The following is a 15,246-nucleotide window of genomic DNA, read 5'->3' as shown; positions in this document are numbered from 1 at the left end:
CTAAAACAATGCAGCGCTCTTGTAAGATATGCAGGTCCTTGACATTCGTTCATTTGTCAGCTCACTCGTTCATTCATTCTTTCACCCCTTTGTGCTCCAGACCTGTTCATCCCACCCTCAGCTCTTGTTCTTGTAGAGCGTTAGACTTGTGCTTCCCTCCATCCACCCTTTGCCCTTCTGGGTTGTGGGGGGGCCCGGTCTTCCTGTGGTCACCCGCTTGTCCTCACACTGGAACAGATAAGGTGGCAGAACGTCTTTCAGCCAGTTGAACAATGGGAGCGATGTAAGCACAGTGGCCAGGCCAGGGGTTGTGCCACTTTGCTTGCTCAGAACTTTGACATATTTTTAGATATTCCAGAACTCTTGGGAAGGCCGCCTCTCCGTCCTTCCATTTTCACAAGGGGCAGTTTTGGGGGCAAATCTGGAACACATCCTGGGCAGGGAGCAGGCTGTTGTAATTCAAGCAGCCATTCATCTGACCACATCCTTCCTGTCGCTTTTCACATGGAAACTGACCTCGGTCACGCTGGTGGCAGAGTTAAACACTGCCTTCTCATTTTTGTGACTCAGGTTGGGACGTACGACCAGGGAATCATCCAGATGAGGTATCCCGTGTGGCCAAGGTATGGCGCATTCCTCGAACCTGTGTCAGACAACCGCCACCTGACCGTGGCCACCTTGGAGGAGAGGCCTTTTGTCATCGTGGAGAATGTCGACCCGATTACAAGGACCTGCGTCAGGAACACTGTGCCCTGCCGGAAGCAGTCCAACCGCACAGAGAGGTGGGTGATTTTTATTTCTCCTTCATCCACCCGTGACGTTCCCAAGCACCAGCCTCATTAGACGGTCCGTTCTCTGAGTTGAAAGGGCAAGAGAAGAAGGAAAACCGGTGGCAATGCCATCTGACCACCATGGCTGATTGAGGTGATGCTGGGGACCCCCGAGTGTCCACTTCAGTTGATATTGAAGTGTCAGCATGAATCAGAGCACCTGTGCCCCCTGTTGGCCAACTCAAACGGCCCTCGGTCGTAGACACATTTAGACTGCTGGCCTGCTCTCAGTATTGGGCCTACACAGCTGTGACTCTCAAATCAACTGCACTTTCTAGGAGAGACTCGAGGGCCACTGTCGAGACCACGATTTAGGGTTGTGTGACAAAAGGACACTGGCTGGTAACATCAACTTTACTGTCATATGGACTCGGGACACTGAAAATTGTATTCTGCGAGTCCTCCAGTAATAAACAAGAATACTCAACAACACACAGACCGAAGTAAGAGAGCAGTGCAGATACATAAATGAGCAGGTGGGCTTCTCAAGAAGGTCTTCGTCCCCCAGACCCAAGCTGGCCTGCGGTACTCAGGGTAGGGGAAGAGGATGGCGTGAGGGAGAGCCGTGATGTGGTAGCATCTCGCTGAATGCAGCAGTATGAATGGGTGGGCTGTGTCCTTCGTAATGTCATGGGTCCACCTGACAACTCTGGTCTTCTTGAAGTCCTCTGGTGCTGTTCCAGTGATATTTTGTGCCCATTTTACCACCCACTGTAGAGCCTTGTGGTCCCATGCTGCACTGTGATGCGGTAGGTGACGAGACTCTCCATCATTCATCTGTAGAAGTTGCTGAAGATGCCAACCTTCCTCCGCCTTCTCAGAGAATACAGGACAGAGTGCCCAAATAATGGGAGTGCCCTGTCTGAACCAGAAGCTGGCTCAGATGTGCTGCTAAAGAGTCAAGTGGGCGAAGTCTGAGCTTTGGCCAGCTTGGGATGGTCACTGAGGGTTTGAGGTTGGAAGGCTGGGCAGAAGAGGCACATGGTACCCCCAGGCAGACACAGATGAGCCTTCCTTTTTTTCTGTTCATTTCTAAATTGGTTTGCTGCTGTGACTGGGTGCCCTGATCCCATAGTAGTCATGCTATTGTGTCACCTCAGTGTTTTATCTTTTTGGGGCTGGCATATGCTGTCATCAGTCCTCTGTTGAGTGACACTTTTAAATTCCGCTTGTATTGATTTGAAATGGCAGCTGTCCCTCCCTGATGTACCACTTCTTGCACCCAGGTGCCAAATGTGATCTAATTCGTCCAAAGAATGAGATTCCACATTCAGTCGCTATCAGCTGAGGGCATCTGCCAAACTGCAGCTGTTCAGCGCTCATCATTGGTGCGGCTCCTCATCTTTCCGATTGTCAGTTTAAAGGCTAACGGGTTACGCAACAACAGATGTTCACGTTGATCTCCAAAATCTGTCGACACGCGGATGGCTTAAGGGCACTGGAAGCGTGGTGGGCGAGTGCAGGAGGGTGATACGCGTGTGCAGGTGGCCTCAATGAAGCGAAGGTCACCTGCACCAATGCCACCTGCGGTCGGCCTCCTTTGTCCAGAGTCACAGAGTGCAACTCCAGAGATGCATGACGGGTCTCATCATGTGCTGGGCACAGTTTGGGGGATTAGAGATGTTGGCAAGGGGCAGTCTGCTCTCCACTTTGTGAACCAGGCACCGCCATCTTGCGGAGGTCATTGGCAGGTATGTGTACGCCCGGCTAACAGTGACACATGGATTGGTGACCAGTGGAGCCATTGTATTGTCAAGATGGGGATGCTTGTGGTGGTCACCTTGCAGCAGATCTTTTCAGGATGCCACTGATTGGAGAAGTGGCTGGCATTTGTGTGTCTCATACGGGGGCATGGAAGGTGACGTCGGAAGATGCAAAGGGCCATGTGGACCTGCCTTGTCGGTGGCCACATTGCTTTTTCCTGCCCTGGACAGTTTGTGATTTGGGGTTAGGACTGATCTCGTACTCCTTTTCCATTTTGTCTTTCCTTTGCCATGCTTGTTTTTTTCCTACAGCCATTAACCTGACACAGCACCAACACCAGCATGCCACTGGGCTCTGGACAACTGCACTTTAGTCCATCCCATTTACGTCTCCCTCTTTTTTTCATCCCTGGTGCCTGACAGGTGCCAACTTTAGCATTGGCATCTGTCTGAAGGTCATTCCATTCCTGCAAATCCTCAGTGGGATCCTTCCAGACTCCGCCAGATTGGCCGCTCACTCCCATTATGACAGGATGCTTCATAATGATATCCCGCCAGGCATGTAATGTCGGAGCAATCCGGGCTACAGTCATGCGCTGTGCATCTAAGAATTGCTCCGTTTGTACCACATGCCAATCAGAGCGTGAGGATGGCTTCCTGGTGACTGGGGAATCTCTCCTTCCGATTTTTGACTTCTTTTACCAGGGCAGAATTACACCCTGGCAAGAGTGTAAGAGGCTCATAGAAACTGAGGAATCTCTGGGTGGCACAGCCATAAGTTAGGAATGTGAGCGGATGACATTGGAGACTGCCAGCGCAGTACAGACGCAGGACAGGTGATGTCACCTCTTAGAGCAGTCCCAAAGGAGGTGCCAGCACTGTACTTCTCATCTAAATGGCACCTATACATTTTGTGACAGTTGGCATTGTACCTGCTCTGTCACTCAGAGCCTCAGCTCTGCCATTTCCAGCCCTACTGCTGAGCACAAGTTTGAGCATCTGAGACCCCTGAGGTGATCGGGTGTAGACCACCGCAAACTGACGTCAGGCCCTGAGGAGCCAATCCCAGTGTTCAGTCTGACAGAAGCCTTGGAACAAAGTCACGTCCTAATGAGAAGGGCCACTGACTGACGGGGAGGAAGCCCCTCAGGGGGCAGCCTTGGGGCTTGGGGTTGCCAGCACTTTATATAGTGACCCTTGAGATCCTCGTCAGGGGGCAATAAGCTGCTGCCTTGGAGACATAAGGCCATTGCTTGGAGAAAAGGTGACCAGAGTGCCAACTTGAAGGGACGGGGCCCTGCTCAGATAAATGAGGCTTGCCCTGGGGTCCTTAATGAACGTTGTTATCGAGGACCATCCACATCCCCTTTAGCGTTTTAGATTTCTGCTTTGGAGTGCCAGGCTGACCTGACATGTTGGCTGCCCAGTGGTCATTATTGGCAGTTAAGCTTTAGTCTGGCCTCTTATTCAACCACCAAGCACGAGGCCCACGCAGCGCTCGTCCACCCAACATGTCGGTGGTCAGTTACACCTAAAAAGACAAGTAAATGGTGACCTATCGGCACAGTAGAGGATCTGCAGCTGGGCCCACTTGGTGATTAAAGGGATTCATTTCGCTGAATTTGCTTCTCTATCAGTGCCAGCTGCCACCCCATCTGTCAGTGTGGCAGTAGCATGCCAGGGTGTCATGGCAGGCACTTAAAAGGGTGGCACACGATGAGGCCAGTTTGGCATATTAAAAATACACAATGGCTCCTTGCACATGGGCTGATGACCGAGGCCTCACCCCTCAATGCTCTTCTAGAGTCCCCCACCTCCCATCTGACTGTCACTTTGTCTGTAAGCCAGTGCTAAACGTTGGACAGCATGGCATGAAAAAGGAAATGGAGGGAAGGCCCTTTTGACAAATCCTCCTCTAGCACACTCTGGGCAGGCACAAGATCCTCCATTAGGGGGCTTTAGGGTGGACAAGATCATATGTCCGGCATGGCACTTCACTGCTTTAGTTGCTGGGCATCACGTCTGTCCTGTGACTGTGGTTGGAAAGTCTGTAAGGACATTGGCATTGTCTGGAAAATAAAAGGGAATTTGATGAGTGGGTGGGTGGTGGGGGTCGGACATGTTGGGCCTCGTTGTACAGAACGAAAAGCTCCAAGGAATCGTGAATGACCAACAGCGTCTGTAGGCAGCTATACAAGGCATGTGGGGGCACGATGAAGGCGCAGCATACCACAGTGGAGGGGGACATTGCATGTTGTGTAAGTCCACTGAAGACAAAATGAGAACGTGGTGCTATTAGCCAGATAGACAACAGTATGGGGGGAGTGCGTGTGATGCCGCCTTGTGCCAATGTGGGCTGCTGTCATGGCAGAGACAGAGCGAGGACACTGAAGAAGAAAACACAGGGGTGTCACTGGCGTCCTACCCGCTGCTCTTTGTTTTTCATTCTCTTCCTTTTGCGTCACTGCCAGGTCAGCTAAAGTTGAATGCCCCGTGTTGAGCTGGTGTGACGTGACGCTCTGCTGTTTGTCAGCCTTCTCTGTCTCTGTGAAAAGGCAGCCCTGCTAGACTAAGGCTACCGAGAAAGAAATGAGCACCGCCCTATGCCAATGTGCCCTGTGCTGCCCTGACTTCTCTTTCTCTTTACTGCAGCTTTATTGCCACGTCAGAGCCGTATGGCAAACTCTGCTGCAAAGGCTTCTGCATCGACATCCTCAAGAAGCTGGCCAGGACCATCAAGTTCTCGTATGACCTCTATCTGGTCACCAATGGCAAACACGGAAAGAAGGTCAAAGGGGTCTGGAATGGCATGATTGGAGAGGTGGGTCCTTGGTGAAGTGACTGGGTGGTGTCGGACTGGCTCAGACTTCAGTTAAATGCGAGACCAAATAATGGCTGCCCACCTCATTTGAGGGGTCAAATGAAAACTATCAACTACCACTTGGTTATCTTCCAAATACAAGATGAAGGCCCCTCCAGTGTGGGCCTTTGCCATTCATTGAAGGCGTGGCACTCATCTCTTCATTTGGTGTGTGCCACGTACTGTATGAGATGTGCCCTGCTAGTTGGTGTTGCCATCTGGGTGTGTCTCTCTAGTGTTTTTATGATTCCTCCCACATGTCTCTGTTCCTGGATTGCGGACTTGTGGTCTTTGAGATTTGCCCAGTGGTGCCCCTCCTTTTTGTTTAGTGCTGCCAGGACAGGCTGAGGCTCCTCTCGAGTTAGGAGTAAAATCACAGAAAACGGGGTCTGCTGAGAGGAGCCTGGCATAGACGCCCAAGTGGGATTTTCATGTTCATAACCCCCCCCAATGACCTTGACAATCCTATTGACATTCAAGGAGGGCCTGGCGGTGGACAGTCGGCTCGAGAAGCTGATCTGAGCCCTCCAGCTGTGCTGGACTGGGAGCCGCCATCTGGCATGTTGAATGCTGGTTGAGTGGGACATACGCAGAGAAGCAGGTTGTGCTAATCACTGAGACCCCAAGTGTAGGCTGGTGGGCCGCTACAACCTGCATGGCCACTCGTCCAGGGTGTTCCCGTCTCCGTGGACCTGACTGCACTTTAGTGGGATGGACCGTCGGGTGTTTCAGGTCAGGTGGCCTTTTCTTAGACTCATGGCTGCTGCCGTTGTTTCCGCAGGTGTACTACAAGCGGGCTGACATGGCTATTGGCTCCCTGACAATCAACGAGGAGCGATCGGAGATAATCGACTTCTCTGTGCCCTTTGTGGAGACCGGGATCAGCGTAATGGTGGCCAGGAGTAATGGCACAGTCTCGCCATCTGCCTTCCTGGGTAAGAGCTTTGAACCAAGCCACTGATTCACCTCCATATTGATCCGACAACGAGAGACTCCAGAGGTCTGCGCCAATCTGGTGCATGTGTGCCATCCATGGGATGTTCTAGTGAAGATCGTGGGCAGGAGAAAATGGGCACCCGTCCAGACGAGGGTGAGGCCACATTGACTCACTCGCAAGCGCCCTCCTGTGGGTCACATGACCCTGGCATAGAGTGGCACCTCACAGGTGTACTGAGGAGATGGACTCAAGCAGAAGGACAGCCATGGGAGACCACACCGCCCTTCAACAATGTGACTGCTGCTGGGCCAGGGCCAGGGCTGATGCCCTTCTCATACCCACTCCCTCCCCGTCCTATCACATGACTTCTGCGATGGTGGGCTTAGGCTTAAACCAGCCCCCTAATGCTGAAAGGCTCTGGTGACACTAATGTCTGTTGGGTGGGTTGATGGCATGGCAGCCCACTGCCGTCTGCCCTGAAGTGTCACTGTAATGGAGGTCTTGACCTGAATGATGGTCCAGGAGTTGGAGTCGGTCACTAGTGTACCCAATGGCCAGCACACACACACACACACACACAGACCCCTGCCAAGTCAAATGAGTCACAGAAACGTGGCGAGAACAAAAGGCTGTCCAGACAGCTGCAGACATGATGCCTACTTAGGGTCAGGCCAGTGTGTGGCACTTCAGCTGGCCCCAAATGTGCCATACCAGAGTGTCTGTGGGCTTGCAGTAGGGTGGCAGCACCCTGGGTCATTAGGCGCCTGACTGCTGGCCTGCAGAGGGATGGCACAATTTGTGAGGCTTTGAGCGAACAGCCTGAGCTAATTAGCTTTTTAGAGCATCAGAAATGCACTGGAAGTGCGTCGCCCGTTGATGAAGACGAGTGCCGCCTGCAATTTCATGTATTTAATGATTTATGACAATTTGATTAAGTCGGCCTACGATGATTGCTTTCTGTGCCCTCGTTTTTTGTCCCCGGTGCCTTTTAAATGAGGGTCTCAACTGCCACCGTTGGCAGACCAAACAGACCGCAAGGCACTTACAAGAACGAACAAAGACTCCCGTCCCCGGTGCCCTGTCCAAGCGGCATCTCTCCGACATTTCTTAATAGGTGTTAGCGGCACAAAAGCCGCACATCTGAGGATCGCAGAGCTCCTGGAGTCCGGAACGTCCTTGAAGAGGAGGAGGAGGAGGTGTGCTGGGAATGAGCTTGGAGTTCTGCAAGGACGCCATACGGGAAGCCACTGGACTGAGTCTGGGGACCTTAACAGAAATGGGCAAGTGAGGTGTCACGAGACCACCACAAACAATCTGTGTCTCTGGGGACCACCTGCCGACCGTCCCTCCATGGTAGACCCTGCAGATTCCTGGCCTTGCCTGACTGCCCCCTCGTCTCACGTTCTCCTACTGGACAGGCACCTCCTCGAGCTCTCAAAGCGTTGATCAGGTTCCGTAAGGCTTTGGGTTGCTGAGAAGCCTGGCAGCCTCGCTGTGGTGGTCACGGAGTTGACACGTTGGTCCAAGCCGCTATACAACAGCACAGGGCCATGGACAGCGCCAGACACCATTCTTCTACGATCTCACTGGAGCCTCGTCTTCTCCCATAATAATAAGAGCAAGTGCTTGTTAATCAGTGACTGGCACACGCAGGCAATGCCACGCTTGCCCTTGTGTGTTTATGTTTGGCTGACGAGCAAAGACACAATCTGAGCCTCGAGCAGGAGACAAGGAGTCTTGAAATTGAGCGCCCTGAGGCAGTGAAAGGCGCCTTAAACGTAAAGTCATTCGCTCCACAGCCATCAGTCCATCCTCCACTTGTTTGGTACCTTTTACCATTTTAGGGCCATGGCAGCCAGTCTGTTACCCACATGCCCACCAGGGTACAAGTGCTGTGAATGGGGTCTCGAGAAGGTGAGGTGGGCACTCCTCCCTTAATGACTGCTGCTTTGTTTTGCAGAGCCGTACAGCCCGGCGGTGTGGGTCATGATGTTCGTCATGTGTCTCACGGTGGTCGCCATCACTGTCTTCATCTTTGAGTACTTCAGTCCAGTCGGCTACAACCGTTGTCTCACCAGCGCCAAAAGCAAGTGTCCTCTTTTCTTGGTTTGCTCATGTGCCCCCTTGACCCTTGAAGGCTCTTGTCTGATTGGTTATTTTCTGTGCCCTTCTTTCTTTATGCTCACCATTTGTGTTTCTTCCCTTTTTTTTTTTTTTTTTTTTTTTTTTTTAATCTGGGCCTTTGAAGCTGTGGCCCTCAGACGCGCCACTGGATTTGTGCCATCTACTGACGCAGTCTGAAAATGTTTGCATGCCCACTATTGGCATCACATATGGAATGTTTGCAGGTTTCTGACCAGGTCTCATTCACAGGGCTCACATTGGTGGCCCAATGGCAGGGTGTGTCACCCTTGTCTTTTGTCCTTCCTGTGCCCTGAACATTCCTTCCTCCTCACAGTCCTCCCTTGCCTTGCAGACCCCGGAGGCCCGACGTTCACAATCGGCAAGTCCATCTGGCTGCTCTGGGCCCTCGTGTTCAACAATTCAGTCCCAATTGAGAACCCTAAAGGCACAACCAGTAAGATTATGGTGCTAGTCTGGGCATTCTTTGCAGTCATCTTTCTCGCCAGTTACACTGCCAACCTCGCTGCCTTCATGATCCAAGAGCAGTACATCGACACAGTGTCTGGGCTGAGCGACAAGAAGGTAAGGAGAAAACGGGTAAAGGGCTATGGGTGTGCAGATTGAGGTAGGGGGCAAGGAGAAGTGCCTGGCGGGCTGAGTGCCAGGGACCAGCACCCATAAATACAAAGTGCCATCAGTGGTCAGAGCAGCCCACCTTTACTATAAAGATGCCAGCTACAGCTAGTGGCCCTTGGTGCCCCATATTGTTCATCAGAGGTCACCCTTGAATAGACCCCATAATTTGTGACCCTCTGCTGCTACTTGTTAGCCAGGATGCCCTCCTGCCACCCCTTCTTGGCCCCCGTCACTCTATCGCTCCCTAGCACCTGCTCTCTGGAGTCCTTCCTTTCTGCATACCTGATGTCATTTGACACCCATCAGTGGCAGTGCCACTTGAACTGAGGTAGGCAGAGTTACCTAAGTGTAAGGGGGGCAGTGTACTGTGTAACAGTGGGAGGAGGAGGGCCAGAAACTGACTCGAGGAACCAGGATGGAAGTGCCCGTTAGCGGGAGTGCCATTTGGAGGGCCTGCGAAGTGCTGTTGTGATGGGCAATTGAAGGAGTGGGCAAAGGCACTGTCCAGTACCAAGCACCATGGATGGGCATGTGAGGGTAGGTAGGGTCCAATGGCAGTACATGGGCATTGACAAACCAGTGATGTAGCATTCATTTCATATAGTGCTATCCTTAGTGGGCACTGCCCAAAATGTGCTTTTCAGAAAGGTTCATGATGAATTTATATAGACTTATGGAAAGGTGCCAGCAGGCTATGCCAGTATCACAGAGTTAGATTAAACAAAGGGCACATAAGCCTTCAGGAGGGGGTGCCCCACACTTTAATGTGCCTACATCAGTTCTTTATACAGGCCAGACTGGGTGGTATCAGTCTGTTGAACATTTTGTTGAGTTACATTGAGAGCTGGCAGGTGATGCCACAATCTTGACAGAATGGACAACAGCCACTGGTCAAACTACAGGCCCTGCATATCTCCCTCCTGGCATAGTTGGTGGGATTCAGTGATCCTTTGACTATCTGTGCATGGACACAGTGCTCCAGCATCTGCTAGAAAGCCATAAAACATGAGGTGGGCACTCTGAGCTTGAGGTCTACTTTTGTGGCATTAGGTGCCAAACTTCACCGCATGTTAGTTTAAAGCAAGAGCTAGAAATGAGAAAAGCCACTGAAAAGGAAACAGTAAATTGTAAATGAAGCCGAGTATCTGTGTGGGATGCCAGCCTTCAGTGCCTCACTCATTTCACTGCCATCATGTCTTGCCAACACCCCAGTGCCCACGATGCTCGCGTTATCTTGAGCGTCCCCTGCAACACCACCTAATGGCTGACTGCCCGTCTCTGTTGTTCAGTTTCAGAAGCCCCAGGAGCAGTACCCGCCTTTCCGGTTTGGCACCGTTCCCAATGGCAGCACCGAGAGGAACATCCGCAGCAATTACCCTGACATGCACACCCACATGATCAAGTACAACCAGCGCACGGTCGAGGATGCCCTCAACAGCCTCAAAACCGGGTAGGCAGTTGCCCAATCTTGTTGTAACAATGCAGTCTGTGTGACCAGGGAATTGTGGGACTTGGAGTGGGGCGCATCTGACAAAAGTGCCCATCACTGGTTTGCAGTTGGCAGTGAGATGATTTGATTGGCTGAGTGACCGACCCAATCCGTTTTTAATGTTGGCTAATCGGGTGGTCCTTCCACAGTGAGCCATGTAACTCGCCTCTGCCAGTATTGTGCCCATGCAATGCCCTGGGATCATGCCCACTACATAAAAGGCACTGAGTCATTAGACACAGCAGCCTGGCATGAGAGGCACCTTTAGTTTACACGAAGCGAGTGCGGGACACGGGCGTCTGGCCATCGGGGAGACGTCTTCTACGTGTGCCAAATGCAATGCCAGCAATTGAAGGGGCCATTAATCCAACAGGAATCCTCCATCGACGACGTGAACGTCAGCCAGAGAAAATGCCACCCAGATGTTCCTGGCATCTGCAAAAAGAGCCAAAAAGATGAGCACTGGTACTCCTCGTCTGATACGTTCTTCCTGCCGAGGGGGATGGGGGCAGCGAAACCATCAGGTCTGAGTGGACCATCCTGCCTGCCCCCTGATACTTCTGCCAGTTCATCTGGAGAATTCCCAGGCCACTTGAGACTTAAACTCTCACCATCGGTTTGTGGGTCCTCTTCCAGTCAGCCATGCCTGGTCCACCTTGCTGGGAGTGGCATTTGAGACCCTGGTCTGATGTCGTGTTGGCTCATTCACCACTTGTAAGGTGCAAGTTGGTCGCGATGCCAGGAGTAAACCCTGTCCCTCAGTAATCCACTTCTGGGCACAAGGCAGAACACGCTACCACATGACGTGTGTCATACTTTGACATGTCAGCAGTGCCCGCCTAATCCACTCAGGTTGTGCCAGTACCCACCAGGGAAGCAGAAGCACAGCAAGTATCAGAACGTGCAGACTGCACACAGACGGAGCCACGGCCGGGCGTTACTGAGACCCTTGAGCTGATGGCGCCCTCTGGCAGCCAGGCAGACTTGTGTGGCATCTCATCCTCGCGTCATATGCAGGCATGTTGGGTGCCTACAGGGTGTCTGTTTGGCGGTCTTGTGTTTCTTAATCTGACCTCATTAGAAGGCGGCTCGGCTGGCAGAACTAAAGCGGGCTTTTGTCTTCCCGCCTTCCTTCCCTCCTTCCTTCCTTTCCTCCTTTCCTCCCTCCCTGAATCGACAGGAAGTTGGATGCCTTCATCTACGACGCAGCTGTGCTCAACTACATGGCTGGCAAGGACGAGGGCTGCAAACTGGTTACAATTGGCAGCGGGAAGGTGTTTGCCACCACGGGCTATGGCATCGCACTCCAGAAGGACTCTAAATGGAAGCGCCCTGTGGACCTGGCTCTCCTGCAGTTCCTCGGTGACGGTAAGATGGCTGTCTGCTTTCCAGATGTCAGGTGGCATTGTGACACGGTGGGTTGAGCCATGAGTTCAGATCCTGGCTTGGACATGGCCTGTGCATATTCTTTTTACCTCCCTGTCTGATGGGCTCTTGTGCCCCCATCCCAAGGTGCGCCACGCTGGACACTTTCTCTGTGCCTTAGGGTATCTACTGCCATCACTTATCAACTCCATTTCACTGACGGGCACAAGGCTAGAGTACCCGTCCATCTTGGGTCACCCTGGGGATGACTGAGGAAAACGGTAAAGCCAGTGGTCTCCTGACATGGAGAGAACACACGTAGCCGACACAGAGCGTGACGAGTCGGTCCTGGAGGTCTGGGGGCTGCTTGAACCTCCACTGCCATTGACTTTCGTTCTGTGTCATCGTCGGGCTGCTGACAGTGTCCCTCTTTCTCTGTCCTGCCAGGTGACACCCAGAAGCTACAGACGGTATGGCTGTCTGGGATCTGCCAGAATGAGAAGAACGAAGTGATGAGCAGCAAGCTGGACATCGACAACATGGCTGGCGTCTTCTACATGCTGCTGGTGGCCATGGGGCTCAGTCTGCTGGTCTTCGCCTGGGAGCATCTGCTGTACTGGAAACTGCGGCACTCGGTCCGCAAGTCCAACCGCCTCGACTTCCTGCTGGCCATCAGTAGGGTAGGAACACCTTGGCTTTGGTTTGGGGAGGGAGGGTATTGCAGGGTGCACATTCACATCTGAGCCTCCCGCCTGGCAGCTCCCTTGGGCACACTGATGGGATATTCAGGCCCGTTGGCTGGGCACTAACCTTGCCTGGGCTGAAGGGCAGGGTGGCACAGTGTGGCCTCGGTGCGCTCCGGGGGTTCATCCGGGGCTCTCCCTCATTTGCTGCCTCAGTGAGTCGCCCCGCTCATTTCCATGACAATGAGATGCTGACCGCTTGCTCCTCTCTGTCTCCCCCTGTAGGGCATATACAGCTGCTTCAGCGGAGTCGAGGACGTGGAGAGCCCGATTCACATCCGCAACCCGGACCTCACCACCAGCTACGCCCAGGCCAACATGCTCAAGATGCTGCAGACGGCCAAGGATATCGTGTCTTCGGCCAAAGTGGAGAACTCCCTGGAGAATGCCACGCGGACCATCGAGAACTGGGCGAGGAGAAGTGAAAACATCAAAGGGGGCTTGGGCGGACGCGGGCCCCTGGCAGCAGCAGCAGCCTCCGATACAGTCGCCAGCGCCATCCGGCTTCCTTACATTTCTAGCATCACGGACAACCACTCGCCCTTCCATCCGGCCCTGACTGTCCACTCGGAAGAAAACGGCAGCCGGCCGTTACCGCAGAAGCAGAAGGGCATCGCCCGGCCCACTCCCATCCGGTACACGTTGCCTGCCCGGGGGAGCCCACTGTACGACAGGACCCTGCCCATCTCCAGCCTGAGCAGCCCCCAGATCGGCATGAGGGACTCTGCCCCGCTGATCGCCCCGCACCCCTCCAGCCGGCTCTATGTGGATGATCACCACCGGCACCCCGGCTCTCCGTTTGTTCCCTACCGGGAGCTTCAGCTACCCGACATTTACGGGGAGCAGGGTGAGCCCGCCTCCCGGAAAGTGGCCTCCGACGGCTTGATACGAAAGAAGAGAGCGCAGGCGTACGCGGCCGAGTCTCCGGCGATGAGGAGGCGGCCCGGGGCGCGGGAGCCAATCCGGGGCTTTGCCGAGCTGCGTGCCAACCACCTCATGGACAACCACCTACCTTCGGGGCCGAGCACAAGCAGCCCATACCCGAGAGTCAACAGCAACTGCAACTCGTGCTTGAAGGCCCACCTGGAGCCAGAGGGGGTCCCACTCTTGGGGAAGGAGAAGCTTGCCCGTCGTGCCTCCTTTATCAAAGCCACATGGGGGCACAGCGACAAACTGAGACCTCTGGAGGACAAGGGTGCCTTTCCTTGTGGGAGGATGAATGTGCCCGACTTGTTTCCCAGGGTGGCGCTGAACAATAAAGCCAGAGGCGCCGGCTACTGCTGCCCACTTCCCACAGACCACGCCAACGGCCGCGCCCATCCCTGCAGGGAGCCGAAGCTGAGGTACTCGCAGTCCACCCGGCTGCCATCCTATCGAGAGGCTGTGCTGCAGAATGCGGCCGCCCTCCGCCGCTCGTCCACGGTGGTCCACAGGCACTACTCGGCCTACTTAAACTCCTTCACCGACCTGCCCGTCTATGTGGGCCCCCTCACGCAGGGGCCTCCCCACTTTTATGGGCAGCCCAAGGACACGTGTGGCCTCTTCCCCTACATGGGGCACTACCCCGACGAGCACGGCTTCATCGCCCGGTGCGGCGGCAGGCGCCTGGTTTACGACGACGACGAAGAGGAGTATGGGCGCTATGACGGCAGCCGGGGGCGAGGAGGAGACCGCAGGCAAGTACTAGTCGCCCGGAGGGTGAACAGCCCGTATGTGCCAAAGCCCTGGGGGCGAGTGTCGAGTCTCGAGTCGGAGGTCTGAGTGGCCCCTGTGGACCTCCCGTACCATGCCAGAGGGCAGAAAGCCACTGGTGCCCACCGGCAGAGACTGACTGAGGCCCTGTGGAAAAGGGGTAGAGGCAGATGGGCCGCTGCCCTCACGCCCCGGGGGTCCGCAGCCCGCCGTGTCTCGCACTGGACCTTGTCTTATAGTCGCCTTTCACCAGATGGGTATGAAATGGTGCAAATGCCACGTCTTCCAAATGCCATGTCTTGTAAAGGCTGGGCCTACTTGGTGGGTGGTTCAGGTTGGCATCTGTGTCCTTGAAGCTCTTCCACTACTCAATAAAATGTTAGGGGGTCTTTTCAGGGGGGGGGCTCTACTGCACTTGTCATCTGCTTTTTATCTTGTCTTTGTGTCATTTGAACCCAAGATGGACAGGCCTGGAGTTCCAGTCGAGAAGGCAACAAGGAGGTGACTAAAGGTGGGTGGCATCAGGAAGGGCATCTCTTCTCCAGTAGTCCATATGGGGTCTACTCCCCAATGCCAAGTCTGTAGTCAGCTCTGGAGCGGGCACCAGTCCAGTTCACACTGGCCCTGTGAGTGTCCTTAGGTGGTCTGGCCTATCGGCTCCAGACGTGTGCCAGTCTTTGTGTCCTCATCTGACGTTTGAAGAGTCCTCTCTGGTCCCCTGGGCACCACACTCTTTTATGGGAAGAGGTTTGGCCAGACTGAGTAGTCCTTCCCTCACAACCTTTGCGTGTCTTCATGCTAGGAGCTCCCTGGCAGAGTGGGGGTGACTTACATCTACCCACACACCTGGCATGAGCCTCAAGTGGC

The 15,246-nt window shown here is 53.9% G+C and overlaps 1 protein-coding gene across 1 annotated transcript in view; it reads left to right on the top strand.

The window, feature by feature from the left end:
* The window catches only part of LOC114665145 (glutamate receptor ionotropic, NMDA 2C-like), a 53,765-nt gene extending 38,796 nt beyond the window's left edge, over nucleotides 1-14,969 (top strand). The window contains exons 5-13 of the mRNA XM_051936360.1: nucleotides 571-782; nucleotides 5,186-5,354; nucleotides 6,175-6,328; nucleotides 8,291-8,416; nucleotides 8,807-9,036; nucleotides 10,380-10,540; nucleotides 11,760-11,947; nucleotides 12,392-12,624; nucleotides 12,913-14,969. Coding sequence (XP_051792320.1) covers nucleotides 571-782; nucleotides 5,186-5,354; nucleotides 6,175-6,328; nucleotides 8,291-8,416; nucleotides 8,807-9,036; nucleotides 10,380-10,540; nucleotides 11,760-11,947; nucleotides 12,392-12,624; nucleotides 12,913-14,448 — 3,009 coding nt within the window. The 3' untranslated portion in view covers nucleotides 14,449-14,969. The remainder of the gene's footprint in view (nucleotides 1-570; nucleotides 783-5,185; nucleotides 5,355-6,174; nucleotides 6,329-8,290; nucleotides 8,417-8,806; nucleotides 9,037-10,379; nucleotides 10,541-11,759; nucleotides 11,948-12,391; nucleotides 12,625-12,912) is intronic.
* The last annotated feature ends 277 nt before the right edge of the window (nucleotides 14,970-15,246 follow it).

The sequence above is a fragment of the Erpetoichthys calabaricus genome, chromosome 14 (genome assembly GCF_900747795.2).
Source record: "Erpetoichthys calabaricus chromosome 14, fErpCal1.3, whole genome shotgun sequence".
In the NCBI taxonomy this organism is placed as follows: domain Eukaryota; kingdom Metazoa; phylum Chordata; class Cladistia; order Polypteriformes; family Polypteridae; genus Erpetoichthys; species Erpetoichthys calabaricus.
This window is presented reverse-complemented; position numbering and strand designations above follow the sequence as displayed.